Genomic DNA, 23,538 nt, shown 5'->3' on the forward strand with positions numbered 1-23,538 from the left:
GATGAAGGTTTACAACAGTGGGAAATGTTTTATGTGCCTGTTTAGGAATATCAGTGGGGGCTCATTTATTTTGATGGAATGTTGGTGCCAAAAATACTCTTAGATCCTGGACTGGAGTTCCTAATCGAAACCACTTTGAAACGTATTGCAAAATGTAACCAAAAAGGTACATGTAGCATCTTGTGTAAGCCTTGTGTAAGGCTGGTCTTTGGTGGGAGGTGATGACTATGCCATAACTATGATGATCTCATTCTGATTGGTTGCTACTGATATTACACTTTATCAGCAATAATTAAGAAATGCTCAGAGCATGACCTTGTATTTTTATTACTTCTTTCCTGGCCTGATGCTGTACTATCCTGCCTACAGCCTACAGCCTACAGTACAGTCATTCCATGGCAAATTTTACCTATGCCTTTGCCTTTAATAAATGCAACCAAAAACTATAGATCACAAGCGTGGTTAATGGAATATCAAGGACAGCTAGAATGACAGAGGGATTTCAGACAGTTGGAACTCCCTTGGGATAATGCAGAGGCACCCTTCTTGAATAATGCATATGACAAATGGACCAGAGAACTAATCTACTCCTATTCAAAGTGCAGAGCCTCCTATCATACTGCTGGTGGAGACTGACATGAATATCCTTTATCATGGACAGACCCCTGTCCATGCTTTACTCTGGCTGCATCTGAGGACATGAGCTGGTGGTGAAGCACAGCCATAGACTGAGGTTCAAGACATACTGAAGCTAGGAGAGGCATGAACTAGCACTAGGTGCCCACAGAGGCCTGCTGCACCTGCCACATCATGGGTATCCAATCGTAATAACTAGGACTAGGCTAGGACACCTAGGGCCCCGTGAGGCATTTAAATTTTTATGTAGAAGCCCATTTTCAAGGTGCTGTGCAGACATGGGTAAATGCCTGCAAGATGTTTAATTTCTTTATGTTTCCTTTTCTGAATTTTGTCTCAGAATACAGGTCCTCAAGTTTTAAAACTAATGATTTTACAGTCTCAAATGCAATCTGTAGTGTTAATAATTGCTTCATGCCTTCCCTGGGTTGGTACAAACTCACATTTTAAGAGATGTATTTAAAAAACAGTAAAATATGTACAAATTGTAAGAGTTCCCTCCATCCCCTTGTATTCTCTTTGATGAGCTAACCCAAAACCACAACTATCTTTGTCTGAGTTATGAATTTATCTCATATTACTTAATAAACCTCAGGTCATGAAAATTAAGCACGTCTTTTCAGTAGTATAGGCAGGACACACAGTTTACTTCAAGTATGAAATGCAATTTTGGCCATTTTCATCTAAAAACAACTTTCTGCATTTTTCTTTTTCATTTGTTCAATTTTCCAAATTGGAATCATTACTGTAACTGAAAAAGCATGGTAAAAACAAACAAACAAACAAACAAACAAAAAACAATAACAAAACAAAACAAAACAAAAGAACAACAGAAAACACAATGCTCATTTATTGCAGAAAAACACACTGGAACATTTACTCTAGAATTCATCACTTCATAAAACCATGCATTACAGAACTGCCATTCTGGGCCAAACACATGTTCCATGTAACCCATTATCCTGTCTGTTACTGTGATTAATAGGAGAAAGTGTGGAAGAAGATAAAAATGATCTTTTCCCCCTGCTGTACTCTCCCACCTTCTAGTAATCAGCGGTTTACAGGACCAAAATATTGAGCTGTAATAAAAGCAATGCAATGCTTCCAATAAATCAAAAATAAATTGCCTTTCACTGACATTAAATCACTCAATCTGATTTCGTCATGGCATCTGCTTTTTAAAATTTAGTTTTATCTTTAAAAGCAAATTGTGTATCTTTATGCCTGTTCCAGAGAATTATCCTGGAAATACTTCTATTAAAATTACAGTGCCGAGGAAGAAGAAAAAGTGTAACAGCTGGAAAACCATCCTTCACTAAAGACAGAACTCAGCCTGACAAGGTGGGGGGGAATTTGCTCCCATCCTGTGCTGTACAAGCTATCTGGACGTTATAATTTTTGCTCTTCTTTTTCTTCCTCTCCCTCCCACCTTTTGTTGTTGTTTTGTTTTCTGAGTGTCTCTCTAAGTTCTTTCACATTCATTCCTTATTCTCTTGCTATCCTGCCCCTTGTTAATGCGTTTTTTATTCCCACTGCCCCTTTTCCCAGACAGTTCTTAGGAGAATGGAAATACAAACCCAAATTAAACATCAAACCTATAGATACACATTTGATTAGGAAACATGAAGTGATCCTCTCCACCCCAAGTACTTTTTCACCCTTCTGTAAACAAACACGTCTGTTTAGACAGTTTGTTTCTCTATCAATCTGTGAAAAGTTAATACAGTTTTGTGCCATTTTTGTTATGGAAACAACTCTGTAAAAATACCATATGGTCCACTGAGGTCTGCCCTTATAACCCCAATAAATACAAATCACCCTAGAACTTATCATTGTAACTTCAAATATGTAGCTAATGTTGTAATCACAAAAAATCTTCAGAAAAAGAAAACAAACTACCTCCTTTTAAACCCCTGACTTGTTGCTTCAGCTATTTGTTCAATATTTCAACAACACTAAATAAATGTGCTGGAAATACTTATCATTTCTGAGTCACCCCTTTACCATCCTAGATCCCAGACTCTTCAAATTAGTAGCTATCTCTGGCTATCTCAAAGAGATTAACATGATTAATTCTCTTTGTTTCTTCCATTTCAATATTGTCTTGAGTGTTTTTCTCAAGAGCCTCCTATTATCAATGCTGCATAATTCTGGGTAATCTGTCTTGATAATTCATTTCCCAGCTTCCTATCACAGGCTGTTTCAACCATTCTGTTCTGTACTTTTTCTATCTCTGAAACATTAGCATTATTAATGGCACACAAACTGTATATTATATCCAGCTTATGCCTGATGTCAGGGTAGATTTTTCCATTACTTATATTCTGTGTATATACACCTATCAACAAAGTTTAAATGATATATATTGCTAAGTAGCAAGGAAGTCAAACAATAGTAGCATAACAACAAGATATACCCTGCTCTTCCCAATGACTGACTGACTCTTGCCTCTATTAACCTTGCCTTTTCCCTTGTACCTCTTCAACTATGGGATATGCATCAGTCAGATGAAATAACAAAAATCTAATATTTGTAAAAAAAAAAATATATATATATTTGTGCTTCTTTTTCATCCATTTCCAGAGAGTGTTGCACTAGCACCAGAAATGACAGAAAAGCTGCTTTTGAAATGTGTTTCAGAATTTGTTCTGTGAGTGTTCCTACTCTCACCCAGCCAAAAAATGGAAATGGCATCAGATGATTCTGCAAATAGATGTCAATGAAAAAAGGCTATTTGGGATCAACTCACACAGTAAACAGCTTTAAAATCTAACTGTGGGGTAAATCAGAAGACTGGATGTATATAAATACATCACTGTTTACACAGAGACACTGGACAAGTAAGAAAAGATCAGATAAGTTGATTGCAATGTTACAAAAGAACTAAAGTCTTCAAGATTCAGTCTTAGGAGGGTTTTGAGAGACTACCGAGGTAACTCAAATGCCCCTACCTCCCTACTTCCACAGTGTTGCTTATGCAAAAGTCACAACCACAGTGATGTTTAGAGAAGAAAAAAAAAAAAAAAAAAAAAAAAAAGGCTGTACCAATGATTGCGTATGTGATGAAGAAAGGACTGGTGAGGGTTGCTTAATACTACTTTTGTCTCTGTTCTTGGAGCTGTCCTGAGCAGAGCTCTGAAGGCATGATGCAGACCAGACTCCTAACCTTAATGTGTTAAATACATTGTCCACTTTGGATTGTTCACTTAGCTTCAGCAAATGCTTTGTATTTTTTCCTGTCTGAGTATAATTAAAATTGCAGGATATTTGCCAGACAGGCTGAGATTTTTTCACCACTCTAAGCATCCCTTTGCAGTATTGTGAAGAAAGGTCAATAAAATCATTCTTAGTTTCACCTATAAACATTATATTTCAAGCGTCTTTGCAGGTCCACTTGAAGGTGACCCAATAAACAGAGATATACTGATGCCTGCAGCCAGTCTGCACTTCCATTCGCAAAAGATCGTAAAAGAAAATTGGGGCAGAGTGAATAAATTTATCACTGATACAAATATGTCATATGATAACAAACAAAACTAATCTATAAAAGGAATAAATGACTACTCAAGAATAGGAAAAACAAGCAAGCAAGCAAGCAAGCAAGCAACCACATTCCTCATACCCTTTTGTATGCCTTCACATCCAAGTCAATGTTTTTTTTTTTTTGTTGTTGTTTTTTTTTTGCAGGTGGCATATCACCAGGTATGCATAATAATAAATGACAACAACAAACATGCAGAGTTCTTGTACACTAACTATAGACATCTCCAATTATCAAGATCTGATATACAGCCAATGATGTTCTCAGGAGTTTCTTGAGTAGTGTTTAAAAAAAAAAAAAAAAAAAAAAAGTTTCTTTGCATTCCCTTCATTTATGGATCCAAGAATAGCTGCCTAGTGTAAACATGTCATGGGCACAGAAAAATAAAAATAAATGGAAACAAAAAATAATTTGTGCAGAAGGCAGAACAACAATATGCTTAAGCATATCAGTTGTGAAAGCACAACTTTCTGTACACTTAATTTGTGACCTTGCACAGAAGAAAAAGAACTTAACTGTACTATATAGATCTATTCAAAAATAATCTGTTGTAAGAAACAGAAGCAAAAGATAACTTGCATTTTATCAATGGCACCTTTGAGACAAAGTGGATAATATCTATTTAAAAACATTATAGGCTGTAAACTTGCGTCAGTTTTTCTTGCCATACATCTAACCCCTGGTTTAAAGGACACAACTTTGAAAAACAAATTTTGCCTGAATAGGGTATGACCAAGTACACTCCTTAGTTGAAAAATACTGAAAAACCTATTCTGTCAGTACTGAAGAGTTATTTACTGTAGCTCTTGGCCTGTTCTTTTCTGTATATGTGTTTCTTTGCTTGCGTCTCTTCCTATATTGGTTCTGTTGAATTAGAAGCACTTTCAGTTTCTCTGAAACTAAATACTCTAGTGCTATAAAGCAGTGTGCCTATATATGACATCAAATGCACTAAGGGCTCTACTATTTGAAAGCTTATTTTAATATCACAACTTACAGTAGATCCTGGGATCAGGTGCATACTAAAATCATTGTTATGTATTCAATGAAAAGTCCAGCTAGAAAATATGAAATGGGCAATTTGAGAAAAAAAATAATATTTCCTGGATAATTTAGTTGCATCAAATCCTACTCTAACAGGTGCAAAGGCATTAACTCAGAATCTTTGTATAGACATCCATAATGGTGAGCAAGTCCCAGAATATTTTTGTATCTATGTCTGTTTACACTTTCAACACATTCTTTCCAGTTCTCTGTACACTCCTCTCTGGGTTCATTTTCTGAAAACTACTTTGGTAAACAACCATGAATTGAAGAGCAGGTTTTTCTCCCTTACATTTTTTTGAAACCATAATGTTAGTGATCATATATATGAATTTATGTGAGCCAGAAGTGCTTCTGCACCCAAGAGAGTAACAATATAATTTAAACTGCCTGAAAAAGTACAATTCATCAACACAGTTCAGACAGAAAGCTGTTACAGAGTGAGCGCACAGATTTTAAATTATTTGCCAGATAACACGTACATCTTAGGAAACCACAATTAACAGCTATTTCAAATACTGTAAACTTGAGGAGTTTCTTCTTCCTCCTCTTTTTTTTTTTTTTTTTTTTTTAATATTTTTTTAAGTGTCTTCACTTATATTGCTTATTTGTTTAAAAAAAACAAAAACAAAAACAAAAAAAAAAAACACACACACACAAAAAACTTCCCTATGATGGCCTCAATGCAGGTATATAAAGAGTTTTCTGCCCTCACTGCAGCTTCTCTTTATGCCTTCTCTTCCTTTATGTTCTCATGGTCTCTGATTTCCTATAAGCTGCTCTTTTCTCTCTTGAAAGCTCCTCTGCCTCTGTCTGATTTCATACGGGCAATACAAGGGCTTATTTATTAAACTTTGATGAGTTTTGTATCAGGTTCTTTATGTGACTTCTTGATTTGCCTATCACAACTGAGGGTACTGTGACTGCAGAGAGTGCTTACCAAGGACTAAAACAAGAACCAGTGTCTGAGAAAGACATCCCAATTGCACTTTTGGTAGGAACAAATGACAAATTCTGACCCTGCAAAGCCTTCCTGTGTAAAGTGTCCCTGAAAACCTGTGAGAACAATATGTGCAAACAGCTTGCAGGGCTGAATTGCCTGCCTATGGCATTTGGATTATTGAAAGTCAGAGACCATCCTGAAGTACTTAGCAGGGACGGTGTCAAGCAGCTCTATTTCGAGGTACTGTCGTTAAAACATCTCAAACATTCTCATGTTTGTGCCTGTGTTTACAGGCCGGTGGAAATATATCTGTCGGACATATCAGTGTGCTACTGAAGAAAACAACTTCCTGCACACTTCTCACTTCTCTCATCACTTCTGCTGCTCCTGGGCATCGCTTTTTTGTTATTAATGGCCTGGGGCTTTGTCTGGGGTGGCACCAGCTGTGCACCCCTCCTGCTAGGTGCCACACAGATAAAGAACAAAAAGGCTACCTCTAATCTCAAGAGTTTATCATCTAGTATTTTTAAACTGCTGGCCGGTCTCTCTTTGAATATTTATACTGTAATGCCACAGTAAAGTCACAGCTAAATTTGTGACATTACAATTGTCAGTAGAGGAGCAAGAAGCAAAACTGCCTGACAGGAATAAGTAGAAGGGGAATATGGAGATAGGGGAAAAGAACATAGTAGGGTTTATCTCTCATTCTTGAACCCAAACCTTAAAATAATACTGCATTTCTTGTCTTGCAAAAAAAATATAAAAAATGTTAAAGTTTTACAAACCAGGATTGAGCTTCAGGTAAAATGCCTTTCTTCCCTGCCAGCTGGAAGGAGAATGTTATTCAGAGGTAAAATAAGGAAGTGATAATCTGCTGTTTGTATGCAATCTGCAGGAATGACTTTAACAAAGAAAAAGCCCAGATGTGAATAATATTTCCCTGACTAACAATTCTGTATACTGTAACTATTTGCTGTTTTTTTTTTTTTTTTTTTCTTTTTTTTCTCAACAACTCCCTTCCCTGGTCCTTGTGCTGTGCAGTAAATGCCACCACTAATGAGATAATATCAGTGTTTTTGAGAGCAGACTGACCCTGCTGTTTTCAAGCAGTTTCAACTTCTCGACAGTCAGGAGCCTGCCTAATGTTTTGTGGCTGCCTCTGGTCATTGACATGGTACAAACTGCCTTATCTCCCTGTGGGAGGGGAGGTCATTGCCAAACCCACGGCTACTTGACTGGGGAAGAAGGCAGTCTACAGTGATTCAAACACATGGCCTGAGCCAAGCAGAGGGCTTATAACAGATCACCTAAAATAGTTCCCATCTGAAAACGCATTTCAATTTTTCTCTGTATGTCAACAGAAGACATGCATTGTCACAGTGTTATGCATGATTCAAGAGGCTCACTTAAATATTTTACAGGAAAAAAAAAATACATTGTTCGGGATTTCTGCAACTTGAGCACTTTCTCAAATATCCTCCTTTACTTTCTATAAAAGCCTTTCAATGACCCTTTTTGTGTCAATGAAAAGCTTAGCTCACAGATAAATTTTTCTGTTTTTATTTCCAATATTACAATTTCTTCCAGAGTGCCTGTAAGTTGATGCCATGCATTTTGCCATGAGCTCTTGGTGACTTCATCAGGAACTCCCTCATTGGGCCCAGGATTAGCAGGGAAGTAAGAGAGTAACAGGAGTTCAAGCAGTTAGCCCTCTCCTGAAAGAGAGAACTGCCACTGTAGAACAGTCATTTGTGAGATCAAAAGAGAGTGATGTCTGTGCAGCTGACCATCTGGGAGGTCATACAAATGACTCCAGGAGAATTTGTGGCTTATGGATGCAGGGCAGACCAAGCCTACTTCACGTGTGAACTAGAACTGTCCTGAGTTTCACAGGCAACCCAGCTCATTCAGAGTTCCCCTGGCTCTGCCCACGCAGTGAGTCTGTGACTTTCCCAGCCCCATGACTCACCATGCATGAGCACCATGACTCAGATACCAAATTTGTTTCCAGGATCTACAATTAACAAGAGTTTCTAGAGCACATAACAAAGTCTTGGATGTGTGTTGCCCACCCTCTCAGCCAGCAGCATCTGGTACTGCTCAGCTCCTCAGCTCTTTATGGGAACACAGGGTCTGACTGGTCATTTCTGCTTTCAGAGGGTCTAGTTCTCTTACTCTTGCTCACACCGCACATTGCTCTAACTCCCACTATGGAAATAGTCATACTGAAAAGAGTGGGACTCCTCAGCAAGGATAGGGACCTTCAGTATTAGTAAGGAGAGCACAACCAGACCATACTTTTTTTGAAATTTTGCTGTGTTTTAATAGATTGCCTTGCAACATAGCTGGGATTCCGACATGCTACTACAATACAGTGAAGCAATACACTAGAGTAAATATTAAGTTGTTTCTGATCTCTGTATAAGGGAGACATTGGCATATGGATGACAAAAGCAGATCAAAACTTGCAACAGTCAACTTTTGCTGCTTCCACTTAACTCACCTGGAAGTATACATTGTTAGCCAGGGATATACAGTAATCATACATACAAGATCTTTTTTTCTCTTACTCTGTTTGGAAAAGATTTTTCCTCCTTCATTACTTTTCCACTTGTTTTCTGAGGAGCTGAATACCAGTGGTATTCACTGCTTCAGCAACTGGAAATCAGTTATGAATGGAACACAAATCAGTTATGAATGGAAACAAAACCAAAACAAAGAACAAAAGCAACCATCACAACGATTAGAATATGTAGTATATGGTTATTATCACTGCAAAGCAGACGTTCTTTGCAAGCACTGAAAATTTCACATGTACCATGCCTGCAACAGCTGAAGGAAGAGACCTTCACTTCGTAGACACAGTGCTGGAACATAGAGAAATTAACAGCCCTGCTCATGGTATCCTTCTCTCTTTGTGGATCTTTCTCTAGTTGGCTGGTACCACAAGATATTAATTTCCTCTTATGGCACATAATAATAATTACACAGAATTATTACATAACACTTGAAGAGAAATAAGCCAGCACAAGCCCATAGGATGAGATCAGTGTCTTGGTGTCAAGAGCTAGGAGAGGACAGGTTCAAAACCCTGTTCCATTGCTGACCCCTGTATTCCTGTAGGCCAACCACTTAGGTCACCAGAAAAGGGAGCTGACAGTAATCCTGTGTCTCACCGTCTTTCATGAGGGTGTTTAGAGCTAAAATAAAGGGTGTATGCATATACTCAGACCACAGCCCTGGCTGTCTCTGGTGGTGTTTCCTGGCACACCCATCCCTGGGACTGAGGCTTCTTGCAGCAGGGCAGGCCACCTGCGAGGTGGGACCTTGAGAGGAAGCCCAAGGCTGGCTGTTTCCTGCTGGGGAGGAACAGCAAAACTATTTTGAATCAGTTGCAGGCAGGGAGTTGCCTTTCTTCTCTGTTTGAGGTACCCGTAGCTGCTGCTCTGCTGCTCACTGCACTCTACAGGCAACCCCAGCCCACCATTGCAGAGAGGCACTTGCTGCTCTCCTGTAAGGGAGAGTTCCATTCTCCTTATGATTTTTTTACCTTGTTCTTTGCTGAGTAACGCTTGCTGCTTTGGTGAGTGGTGCTTTGCTCCTCCCTCTCTCCTTGATCTTCTTGAATCTCATAATTTTTGCCAGACCGAGTAAAATCTCTGCCTATCTGCAACAGTGTAGAAATCAGACCTCTGAAAAAAAACTAAATGTTGCATCAAGGGGCCTCTGCTGAAATTTACTGAATTCCCCTTGATTCTACAGCAGATAACAAGTCATTAAACTGTCATGAGAAAAAAAAAAAAAAAAAAAGCGGTATTATTAATTCACATTTCTCAGGGATTCAGCTGAAAGACACAACTCAGCATAGACAGATGATGTTAGACATGATGTCCCCACAATGATTGTGTTCTTCCTTTGGGATCCCTAGCAGAAGCAAGTTCAAGATAAATGCATACCTAAGTACTTAGATGCCTGTGGCCTTCAAACTTGCTACCCAATAGCCTTTTCAGACACTCAGCACATCTCCCACAGATCCTGCTGTCTGACTTGGTCTAAGCACAGCACTGAACTCAGGAACACATCCTGTGCCTACTTTCCCTTGAGTTGCAAATACTTTCAGTGTTGGCAGTGGGAAGACAGTGAACTATTCACAAAATATAATTCTTTTTGTTCAAATGTTCTCTTTTCACTACGCTGTTCTATGTAGAAAGTTTGCTAAAGTCTGACACTGATTTTTAAAAAGCCAACAATTCATTTTAAAGTTTTTTAACCCTCCATCTCTGTACCAAATATAACTGGTTTTGTAATGCAAAAGTTAGTAGAAAATGTCACAAGAAGCAATAAGGCAAGATAACCTGCTCAATATGACTAGCAAATAGTAGTCCTTACTGATCTTCAAATAAAATCAACTGATGAGATGATTGTAAACTACAAGAAAATAACAGCCTGGTCAGAATTTTATCCTCTTGTTCAAAGAATTAAATGAAACCACTCTCATAAATAGCTTTTAAGCTTATTTTTGTTAATAAAATGGCAAATTTATATCAAATCTCAAGTCAGAATTCAACACAAATAAATAGGAGGAATTTAAAAAAAAAAAGTCCATCAGAAAGATCAAAGCTGAATTAACATGATGACACATTTTAAAATATATGTACTTCGCTACACATTCTTCTTTGAAAGAAAGAGCAAGAACATCTGAAAACTATGCATTTAGTGTGTGCTTAAGCAACTATAACAGCATAGTAAGAGCTTATATTTTTTCTGGCACAGCCCTCAGTCATAATCCCATTTCATACTTTTAAATGTATTTTTAAATTGCTTAGCTTCTGTCAACAGATTCATTCAGGGCTGCGTTATTTAAAAAGTGAATTCAAGAGCTTGCAGTGTCCACTCTGACTGACACATCCATAATAGAGGATCACTAAATCACTCCTTCTAAAGTGAAAATAAAATGAGAAATAACTGATAGCAAAAAAAGAAGACAGTGCCTTATCTAACTCCAGCATGGCAAGGTAGTGTCAAATATACTTCAAGACTTATTGCCATTAAAAAACACTTAAAAAAAAAAAAAAAAAAAAAAAAAAAGGTATTTACCTTGCCTGACTTGGCATGGGTAAACATTCCTGCATCAAATGTAAGGAGCTATATTTAGAAATGTATCCTTCCTAGGAAACTAAGAAACTAAGTAGGCTTCAGTGAAACCAAAACAGTCATGGGCCTAATTCTGTCACCAGTGAGATGGATGAAGTCAATAGGAGCTCCACCCACCTTGCTGAGCAAAAATCTGGACCCAGAAACCGTACCCTCTCTCACCCTTGTCATGAGGCAAATCTTCCCTTCCAGGCTGTGCAGATAGAGTAGGACTTCTAAAAGTTTGTGAAGCAATACCAACTATTTAAAAAGGAACAGCATTATTGAAAAAAGTGTTATACAAGCAGTGGTAAACCTCAGCGGTCTGGTTTTCAGACAACAGAAAATCCCTTTGACAAGTAGTAAACACACTAAAAATAGTACTTGGTTCCTTATAACCCAGCTTAAAATATTTCTCTTTCCTTTTTGTATCCTGTTTTGCAGCTTCGTATAAGGTGCCCACCAATCTTTTACTAGCTTTAAAAATGACCATGGTCTTATTCCACAGTCTGCTGTGGACTGTAAAGTAAATACAGAAGAACATATCAAGTGAGAACCACATATTCAGGGAAAAATTCAAGCCTGTGTCGAATGTGTGCTTCTCCTAGCAAGACTTTGATGCACAAAATGTATCTGGGAATAGAGTAATGCTAACCTCAATGTCCTGAGCAACCAGAGGACAAGACAGAAGTGATATGGATTAACTGGACTGCAACTTTCTTTAATTCATCTCAGCAACAATTTGTCTGGTATAAGGTTGTGACCATATTCTGAATCATTTCCACCTGGTTAAAGGGTGTCGTCTCCTGGGTGCCCCTTCCTATCAGGCCTCAACTGTCACCGAGAAGCCATCACCCTGTAATAAGAGAGAGAAAGAACATCTCTTTCTGCACCAAGCAGGAATGGAGCAAATCTTATCTCCTTTACACTTGAGCTAGACATCTAGACTACCTTTGCCATCAGTGGAGAGAAGAACAGAGAAAGACTCATCTAACCTGCATCAGACACTGTCTTTAGGATGAATAAAGAAATGTATTTATTTATTTATTTTTCCAGTGTTGACAACAGATGGAGTTGGGAGGGACTAGCTCAGATGTACATTTTTAAGTTTTATAAATATTATCCTAGAATAGCCAATGTTATTCCTTGCTCCAAAAATGTATATCTTCTGCAAAATCGCTGTAACCTGGATTTATTAGGTGCTCAGAGCATGTATGAAATCAACACCTGTCATGTATTAATTGTGGAAGCCTAGCACAGTCACTGTACTGGCTCTTCTGGGCATGGATCTGAAGCATACCTTACCTTGCCCCTTCATATTTGGTGGTGAGGGAAAAACTTTCTTTCCTGAAACAACTCCCCTGAAATGATAGCCCCCCAGATCTGACTTCTAGTCAGGTAGTTGCTGACCAGAATTTGGGTGAAAGAGACATAGTTTCCACACCTCCCTTCTGGTACCAGTGGCTTATATGTATGTTGCTTATACAGTCTTTAAAATACTCCTTTCTCTGCATCCTGTTACCTCTGCTTTCAATCCCACATGGTGATCCCTCAGAGGAATGAAAAGCCTTTTTTCCTGACCAAGATGAGCAATCTGCAGCCATTTTGGAGACTTGGAGAATTACAATCCAAGTGTAGATTAATATAGACTTAAAAAAGTTCTACTGCTTTGGAACATATATTAGTAAGTACATTTAATAAAACATCCTATATGTTTCAAAGGTTTGGCATAAGTTCTCATTTTCCTTTCACTTTCAAGTTGCTGCTTTCTTTTCCTTCCTTCCTTCCTTCCTTCCTTCCTTCCTTCCTTCCTTCCTTCCTTCCTTCCTTCCTTCCTTCCTTCCTTCCTTCCTTCCTTCCTTCCTTCCTTCCTTCCATCATTTCCTTTCTTCCTTCCTTCCATCATTTCCTTTCTTTCTTCCATCATTTCCTTTTCATTTTGTCTTAATAGGCATTCCAGCACAAGAAGGGACTCTGTGATCCTAATCTTCTAATTTAGTTATTATGTATCTGCAAAGGATACTTGTATTTCATTGCTGTATCTCCAGTACAGCTACAGCTATACTTAGTTACTCTATATCTACAATGTGATGTGTTCTTTAGTTTTCAGTTTATTAAGGCTCACTTCAACTTTCTAGAAATGTTTCCATGGTCATAAAAGTAGTAGCTGGGGGGAGAAAAAGCCTTTGAACATTTGGCACAGTAGTTTACTTTTTAATATTCTCCTTGTGCATGAATATAAAAGAAAAATATACTGTTTATAGGAGTCTTCAGCTAACAAAGTAAACAAGGGTTTGTGTAAATATAGTTCCTCAGGCAATTATAATGCAGGTTATGAAACAAGGATGGGAATACACTAACATTATACTTACTGTGCCATATGTAATCATGCATTTTCAATAAACAACAGAATTACCATAAAAGCCAAGGTCAGCACCTCTATGGGATGCCTGGTGTCATGATCTGTCACTCATGCTTTCCCTGAATGTTGAAAATGCTTTGGAAATAACACTGGTCTCAACTGCTACATGTAGTGGCCATAAAATATAAAACCTTGAGTGGCTATTTTATATGGACATTAACCACAAAACAAAACAAACAAACAACAACAACAACAAAAATCTTTTTAGAAACAAACCCATTCTTTTGCAGCAGCCTTTAGAAACAAACACCCTTCTTAGTCAAGGCTGCTCAGTTCTAATGATGTATTTGCCTTCCTAAACTTCACTGACATTTCATTTAAATTCTGCAAGCACAGACACAGGGTTTTGTTACCCATATACTACAATGTAGCATGCAAAGATAAGAACTGAAAACGAATACATCATGAAAACAATTGCAATAGATTTTAGTTTTCTGATAGAAAAAATGAATACTAGACATGCTGTGTTGGTGGCTGTCTGGTATTTTACTAATTAATATATTATTTAACAAAATCTCAAAGCGTTTCTGTTGGAAATGTGTTTTTTTATGCACTTATTAGCATGAAAAGGAGAAATTATACAAGGAGCTGGGTCTGCATCTCAGACCTACCATCTTTCTATCTGAGCACCATAACCAGCAAGTCAGAGTCCTTGCCTCTCTTTTGAGTACATTGTTCCTGTATCCCTCCACATTGGCTCAGGTATTAGGGTACCAAACAGATTCAGGTTTCCTCTCCCTAGACCAGGGTCTAAGGGTCTCCCACGAATACTATGAGCCCTGAAGTTAACTGCTAAACATGAGCATTGCCTCCTCCAGTTGTGCCTTGGAAGAAATTGGTCCTGGCTATTCTGCTTTGTATTTTTTCTGAGTTGTTGCTGTGTCAGAGTTATTCACCAAGGACATGATGGCATGGATCACAGTGGTTTGAGGGATGGGGAAAGCTCTCTTTCCATGAATCCCAGAAGATTTTAGTCAATAGAGAGATGCCTAGATGTTCAGCTTGGCCAAGGAAGCACTGTTGCCAACCATATGCTCTAGCAGAATGCAAGGCATCTGTTTTCATAATCCAAGCTGGCATTCTTGATGGTGAAAATCTGCAGTTTTTTCAGATGGAGATGCTGAATGTCTGGCCCACAGATGAAAAGGTGAAGGAGAGAAGCACTGGAGGGAATCACCATCTCCTGCTGCCAGCTTTCTGAATGACTAGTGGTGTGTAACTTTTGTCATGTATTCTCCTTCATACAGAGATAAGGAAGGGCCCATGCTGAGATATCTGAGTGTATATCTTTTGGTAGAGCAAGCCCTGAACTAGCTTCAGCATTCCTCCTCATCTAGCAGTTACTGAAGCACAAACATGTAATCATGGGAAATGCTATAATTAAACATAAATCTCTGCTTCAAACTGAAAGGGCACTGAGACTTCATTTCTGTGTAACTGAAAGACTGGAACAAGAGCACAACTATTAGAAAATTTACCTTTGAATCAATTTCTTAGTGTGCTGTGCTTGCTCTTTTGGTCTAACCCACAAATTTGTACTTGTAAGGTTAGTCCAAAACTGTACATTATTTACCAACATCAACTTTAAAACTCAAGGGTCTGGCAATGCTCCATCCTGGAACTGAAGAGATGATACTGTATGCTTCTAAGAAATGTAGCAACTATGCCTGAAAATATTGCCCCTTGTATAAATCTACATACGACAAGTTGAGATCAAGCAGAGATTTCATAAAGCTTTTTACTCTTTTGTCCATTAAATTGTTTTGGATTCATAAGCTAAGGTCTTTATGTTCTAAAACACAAAGACTGACTTACAAAGCATGTTGCACCTCTATTCCCACTGAGATACCTACTGAGGCTACTTAAAAGCCCTCCTTCACCACAGTATATGAACAATTTAATATTTTGAAGCAAAGATAACAGTAACTATCATTTTCTTGCTTCATGTTTTAACACTAGCAGACTTCAGGAGAAATGCTGAGTGTAACAGGGCTCTGGATTTGCTATAATTAGAGCTGGAAAGCTCTGAAATTTGGGCTGAAATTGGGCTGATTTTTAAGTCTTAAAAAAAACTCAAGTCTTAGCTTGTATTGCAATTTTCTGGCATCATGGGAAAGGCTGAAATAATCTGATCAGGGTATTTCTAAAATCCAGTCTTCACTAAGAATCAGCTTCCTTCTTGTTCTGTCTTTAAATGGGCAGGTTTGATTAGTGCCAGGATTATTCTGAATATTCCTGGGGCTCAAGTAACAAGGTTGCTACTTACCTGGCCTCATTCATTCCAGCTTTTGGAGTAGTAATGGTGAAGCTCTTATGCAAGGCATTTAGTGTGTGAACACTCTCAGTCTAAACCAGATTGCAGCATGTATAAACATAGTGTTGGGTTAAGATTTCCAGCCAGTCTTTCACAACAGAACCTGAGTGGTGTGAGAGGAGACACCATGGCCTTGGAAGATGAGCTGTAGCCAAGCCCAGGTAGTTCAATTAAAAACCTAAGTGATGAACCTCAGGCAGATAGCTGCAGCCAACTCCTGCTCAGGAAGCTGGGTTTTTGCTGGGGAGACATTATAAATTTGTAAAAGGAAAGCAAAATGAATATGTGAATGCTTACTGGAAGGTTGTTGGGGTGAGGGAACTGAGAAAGGACAATAAATATATAAAAATAAAGAAGGTGTAGACCTGGGGAAGGATTGCTGGGGTTGGGAAGCAAGAGTTCATAAAAGAGGTGGTGGGAGAGAAACTGGAGGAAGATGAAGTTGCTGGAAAAGTCAGCAAGTGCAAGGAACCTTCCAGTACTATATTATCCCCTTTTAAGTGTGCTAAGGTCTAAGAGAAATGATTGGGAAAAGGGGAACTGGCTGAATCCCCAGGAATGCCAGAAGACATTGCTCCTGCATCAGGCTGACTGAAGTGCTGACTGCAAGGAAAGTGAAGGGCTAGCTAAAACATCTTTTCCTAAATTCTATCAAAATACTCCTCTGACCCTGTTTAAAATACTCAAAATTTACTGACAAAACCCCAAACCAAAACAAAAACCAATGCAAATTGAAGCTTGCCTGTTGACAGCCCATGCAGTTCTGGAGCATCAGGCTCAGTAAAACCTGCTGCAGTGAACTCATCAGGAGAGCATGCCAGTAACTCCCAGGGACTGTGATTTCCACGAGGTCACAGTTAAGGTTCTGTTGGTATATGCCAGGGCTCCTCATTTTCTGTTTTTTTTTTTTTTTTTTTTTTTTTTTTTTTTTTTTTTCAGAGGTTAGAGTTCTGCTGAGCAAGCCATTTTGGAAAAGCATGAGAAGCCACTGGGCAATTTTAACTGTTAACAAATTTTTTTTTGTCATTGAATTAGCTTAGAGAGGATTTGATTTAACTGTGTCAGAGTATGGGTTGGAGAGCAGTTGCAGAGGGGGGAACTGTACATTTCTAAGGGAAACTATCTGATTGAACCACTGTGGGATATTAGAGATTGGACAGTGTGATAAAAACTGTATACAGAAATGCTGGGGTCTACAGCTACAGGTCCGTCCATCCTTCCACTGCTTTTCTGGAGGAGAAGAAATCTATGGGTAGAGATAATCTCAGTAAAGTTTGAACCCCAGTTTTACAACAACCAGCATGAACTTAGGATAGCTGTGCATTTTCTGAGCAGGGTATTATATATAGATATTATATATTATATATAATATATAATCACCGTATATATATAATATATAATATATATAATATATAATATATAATATATATAATATATAATATATAAAATATATTATCACCGTAAGTTACACATGAGTATATCACCTGATTCTTCAGAAAGACATGAAGAATCAGTGGTTAAACATGTCCTAAATAGCTGTTAAATGATTTTGTTAAAATGGCTTAAAGTTAGTTGTCTTTTTGATTAAGACATTGTTCTCTCATATAAGAAGCCCAAGCCAGCAATATCTTTTTAAATAGTATCTTTTTAAAAATTATTATTATTATTATTATTATTATTATGTAGAACAGTCTTCTGGATAGAAAACAAACAAACAAACAAACAAAAAAAACCACAACACAACAATAATAAAAACACACACACAGAACCAAACCAAACCATCACCACCACAACCATGAAAACCACAAAGGGCTGTTTTGATTACTCTGGCCTGTTTCTACTTTACAGAGTTCTTCTAGCTGCTGGGTTACACACTAACTCAACTGCAGCTCCTTCACCCTCTGCCATGTTTTTACATTTGTTGTTATATTTCTCGGGGATGCTTTCAGTTACAGATCATGAAGTCTGGTTATCTTTGAAAGTCTTATCCTGAACTTAAGAGAACTTTTAGTCACAGCATTTAAAGGGTCTTGTGTGGTAATTTTTTTCAAAGGAAAGCAGGTTCTAGCATCTGGGATAGATAAACAGAAGATGTCTCACAGAGAGGTGACTGCATTTTTAGTAGACTGCTATAAGGAATTAACTGTCTACAGCAGAAATTTCTTTCTAAATCCATTTTGTAGTGGTGAGGCTGATGCTCTGAAGCATGAAGAGGCATGAGGAATTTGTTTGATTTTTAGAAAATGTTAAATAATGTGCATTAGCTACCCATAAATTATCAAATCGTACAAAGCTATTACATTTGATAATCTGTGTGGCACTGCTGTCCAAAGATGCAATTACGTTTATCTGGGGAAAATAATGAAAATCCTTAACCTGACTATATTTCTTATTGCATTGCATTGCATAACCCCTTCAATCTATAAAAACATACAACTAACTACCAAAATGAAGTATTGTCTGTTGTTGACATTTAATTATGATTTCAGGTTCAAGAGTCTACTTCCCCAAAACACAAAATTCAGTGTTGCTTCTGTACCCTAACCCAAGCCAGAGTTCCAAGTTACAGAAACAAACAGTTCAGCTATCCAGGCATAGGAACTGAAAAAGTATTCATTTGTAAAATCATTTCACAAAATTTCTAACAACTGGACAAATGCAAATAAAAATAAAGCAACATTTACAGTAACATACACACCAAATAAGTCCAAAAACTGAACTAGAAATTGAATTTGACTTACTACAGAAACTATATGTACTCTATGTTTGTATGTATTTATATCTACACACAGAGAATATATATTTAGCAAAATTGTGTATTACCAGAAGAAAGTGCTGACAGTCATCTCAACTTGAGATGACTATTAAAAACTCAGATGGAGAAAAAGAAAGCACTGTTCTGATGTAGCACTGAGCATAAGATTTCTAAACTGCATTTGCCATGCTGTTCCTGAGGTTAGATCCTGGGATTATAGATATTTATAGGGTCTTGGTTTACTGTTACGAAAAATGCTACCTTTCTCTGGGTGAATTGGGGTATTTTTCATCAGCCATGTGCATTGACAATTAGAAAAAAAAAAAGAAAAATAAAAATAATAATTAAGGAATTGTACTTCCACACAGTTCTAATCAAAGCTCAACATGCCGTTATGTCTTTTTATTTTTTATTTTATTTTATTTATTTTATTTTATTTTTTAATGCAGACTGTTAAGGAGAGATGCATAGTATACTTTATTTTCAGTTCCTGAACATGACCCCTTATTGCTTCAGTCCTATTTTGTTTTTCACAAAAAATTTTCCTTATACTATTTAGCACTGGTACATCTCCACTGGCTGCAGCAGTAACAGACTTTGAAATCTAAGGTGAGAGCTGTGCTATGCAATGCTGTATACTATGTGTGCTGCTGGGCTGCAAATACACAGCCATATTTTTACAAGGACTTGCTGCTGCCAGAAAATGACATGATGCTAGGACACATGAAAAAATAAAGCATCAAACACTGTTCAGAGCTCAGTTACAGACCAGATAACTAGGATGTGTCCAGTTTGATGGTAGATATATGAAAGCTGGGTGTCTAATTTAAAACCAGGCATTTGGTCTTCTTCCTCAGTTAATGGAGAGAGAGGTTCCTCAAAGGCAGAGCCACCAGGAAACTCTCCTACTCATTCAACCTGCCTTCTGAGACACCTGGCAGTTTTCTGTGAAACCTTTAATGCCACTCACAGAAGCTCAGATCCGTAAGCAATGGACTGGAGCCCTCATTGACCAACAGGCTACTCACCTCTGACCTCAGCCAGGTGAGAGACAGGCTCCAGCCCCCATTTTGGGCCCAGACAAATGTGAACTTCTCTATATTGGCTATTTCTTTTAAGTGAATTTAAATAACTGGAAATTGTACTTGACAATTTTAAAATCTGTAATTTTTTAGACTAAAAACATCCATCAAACACATAAGATATAACACCTACTTATCCCCAAATCTAACTTTTAATCATTTACAGCACTGAAATCTAATTAGCTCTATGCCTTCAAAACAGGTATACACTCATTTTGCAAATATACCTGATTTTCTTATAGCTTTTGCAAATACTGAAGTTATTTTCCAGGGGCTGTCATATTCACTGATCAGTTAAATTTCAAGCTACTTCTTTTGTCAAAGGTCAGTAATATTCAAAACACACAACAGTATCATTTTTCCCAAGCTTTGGAGTCTGCTTTTGGAAAGGCCAACTGTTTTTCCCCTATATGCAACAGACAATTCTTAAAGGTGTTGTCAAACAAATTTGTTACTAGGACCAAAACTGGAATTTGCCACTATGACATATTTACTGAGCAGAATGTAGCTTGCTACCAGCAAAGGGATTTAGGAGTGAAATCTTACAAAATGTGCCTTTATAAAGACCACAAAGGAAAAAGACAAAACTAAAACACTCCACTGATACTAAACACATAAAGCTTTATGCTGCCTCCTGCATGCCTGGAAGGCCATAAAGAAGATAAAAATCAATAGCTGGAAGGCAACTTTCCTTCCTGCAAGGCTATCCATCCTACATATGCACAGTTAGTAAAGGGACTAAGGTGGTGGTGTGATAAAACCTCTCAGCAGCTTGGAAGACATTGTCAGAAGGCAATTCTGCTGTTTGCAGCGGTTGTTTATGGTCTCTGCCTCCCCCCTCCTTGGAGAATGAAGAATGAAGTGTTGGCTGAACTGTGACATCTGCAGAAACTGTGGGGTCGTTTAAGAATGAGGAAGGAGGATTTAAATTTTCAGTAGAAAATGCTAGTGGGATGGGCAGCAGTGAGGCTTCACAGTTTGGACACTCAGTTACCATGAGATCTGTCCTTAAAGCCAAGGGATGCAGACTAGCCCACATCTCTGCATAGCAAAACCATGCTAAAACTTTACTGTTGAAACTATGCCAGTGTTTATACTTTGGGCACATTTTCCCCAGCTTCTACACTCTTCCAGAGATGGAAAATCAAAAAGTACAGCCATCTGTTTGGTAAGTTTGTAACTAATGTGAGCAGAAGTCCTCCCAAAGTGTGTTACTTCACATATGATATTGCCAGACTTACTGATGCTACTGGAATTGAAGACCATGTTTTTCTTAGCCATCTGTATGCATCTGGTTGAAAATTACTTCCCTTCTTTTACTGTCTTTTAAATCAGATATTTACTCTGACAGACTAGTGAAACTTTCTCTTTGCCTTTCGATGTCATCCTCATTGCTCATTGGGGATCAAGATTAATGTTCTAGGTCTGTTGATGTACAGACACCACAGCCTAAACCAACCAAGAGCCTCAGAATAAATGACTCTGGGAAGGAAATAAATGAAACCACCACTCAAAGACCAAGAGATGTTTTCCAGGAGACAAAATAAATAAATAAATACACAGCTGAAACTATTCTGAGGAAAAAAACGTGTGTGGAGTGGAAGTCCACCTATTAGTACAAGCACCATAACCAAGAAATCGAAGCCATAAGAGCTAACCACTTCTACCAGTCTCTTTAAAGGACAAAATCACGTGTAAGTCAAATTCTACAGGAGACACACACCTATATTGTCATAACCTTGTAAGTGCAGAGAATTTCCTGCTTTGCTTGAGGAGATGCTGTCATTTGTCACACAAAGAACACATGGAAGGACTGTTTCTCTTCCCCCTAGTCTTATGTGGGATTTGTTTGAGGTATGTAAAAAATTTTCCAGGCTCTCTGTACCAACATCTTTGGCCAAGCTCCAGCTGCCTCCCTTGCTTTTAAAATGCTTCTCCTCCTGTATCTGTTTGGAGTTTGCTGAGGTTTTGCCCTGTCTGTTCCAAGAGTATCTGGAAACGGCCTGGTTACTGCCTGTCATCTGACAGAGACTGTATGGAGTGGCTTGCAAAAGAGGTATTGACCATCTCTATAGTTCTTTGGCTTGTTATTGTTAAACAGGATTGTTTTCTGAAAATTTCTGGAAGTTTCTGGGCCGGCCTTCCTTCCTTCCTTCCTTCCTTCCTTCCTTCCTTCCTTCCTTCCTTCCTTCCTTCCTTCCTTCCTTCCTTCCTTCCTTCCTTCCTTCCTTCCTTCCTTCCTCTTCTTTCTCTCTCTCTCTCTCTCATACTCAGTTACTGCAATAGAAAAAATCCCTTCAAATGAAATCATCTGTCCTGTTCTTCCTCCTTCACAAAATCACACATCTTATGGCAGGCATGTAAAAGAATATTTTGGCATTTATTCTTACTATTCAGTTTTTGTGTGAAAGGAACTGAGAGTTAACACCTTTGCTGAGCTGTCAAACACACACACAATCAAGAAACCATTGTCTACTGTCCAAAATGCAGTGCTAAATATTTAGCATAGTAAAAGGATACTAGAAAATCCTTTACCGCTTCTGGTCTTTGTCTTCGCTATTTAAAAATCCAACCAAACCCCAACATTTTTAATTAGATAGGAATAAAAACAACAATGATAAATCTAAAACAATGCAAAATCACCAAAAAATGAAAAAATGAAATAGCAATACCAGAGCCAAGAGTTCTTACCCAAAAGGGTAAAGTAGAAAAAGGGATTTAATTATCACTATTGATATTAGAGGTAACCCACTCAAACACCATTTCAGCTGTATGCAGCTATAAAAGAGAAAAAAAAAAAAAAAAAAAGAAGGAAAGAGGGAACAATATGCTAAATGAGATACACTTTAAACAAACACTGTAACCAGCTTCACACAGAGACGTGCACTCTGACAAGAGGACCCATTTAAGCAAGCCAAAATACAGAAAAATTCAAAAGATCTGCTGTATATTTTTTCAGTTTATTTTTCCCTTTTTTCCTCTCTGCACTAACACTTTTTAAGAGGCCAAAGATATTCAAGGGGAAATGTCACCATTCTTACAAGCTTAAATAAACTATTTATTAGAGATAGACTAAGTACTCAGTAGAAATTTATTTACCCTGGCAATAATATTTATAAATGATCTATGAAATATTATGACATTGTACTGGTAGCATAGCAGTTTGCCTGTGAGTTTTTTTTTCCAATCATCAAGTGGACTTAGAGGGGGGAAATATTTCTGTGCAGGGCCAGCTAAAATGTGCAGAGAACATTAGGAGAAGATGAATAGGCCTTAAGTACAATATTTTCTTTGACACTGGCAATAAATAAATCTAGATGCAATAAATAAATAAATCACTCAGCTCAAAAAAAAAAAAAAAAAAAAAAAAAAAGGCAGCCTTTTTACAGTCTCAATCAATTGAGTCTCTGCTGCTTATAACTGAGAGGTCTGAACACAGCATGGCTGAAACAGGCAGTGAAGCTCCTCAGCCACAGGAACATGAAAGCTGCAAGACAACCAGCTGGAGAACACAGGTACCTATTGAACACAGGAAGATGTGGGCTGCCCTTTGCATTTCTTTTTTCGACCAATGTACCAAGGCAGTAACAACAGAAACCCAGCAATTAGGTATTCCAAACACAACTGCTATTTTAAGAACAGCAAACCTCATTAATGGTTTGGGAGGC

At 37.9% G+C, this 23,538-nt stretch overlaps 1 protein-coding gene across 7 annotated transcripts in view; it reads right to left on the minus strand.

Moving 5' to 3' along the window:
• LOC311437337 (potassium voltage-gated channel subfamily KQT member 1-like) overlaps nt 1–23,538 on the minus strand; it is a 533,151-nt gene that overhangs the window by 166,147 nt on the left and 343,466 nt on the right. For 2 of the 7 annotated variants that reach the window (XM_084520425.1, XM_084520435.1), the window contains one exon: nt 11,998–12,153. The exons of the other annotated variants lie outside the window; for them this stretch is intronic. In XM_084520425.1, coding sequence (XP_084376551.1) covers nt 12,121–12,153 — 33 coding nt within the window. In that variant the 3' untranslated portion in view covers nt 11,998–12,120. Of the gene's footprint in view, nt 1–11,997; nt 12,154–23,538 lie in introns of those variants that run through there. 7 annotated transcript variants of the gene reach the window in all.

This window comes from Aythya ferina, assembly GCF_964211825.1.
Source record: "Aythya ferina genome assembly, chromosome: 1".
NCBI classification, from domain to species: domain Eukaryota; kingdom Metazoa; phylum Chordata; class Aves; order Anseriformes; family Anatidae; genus Aythya; species Aythya ferina.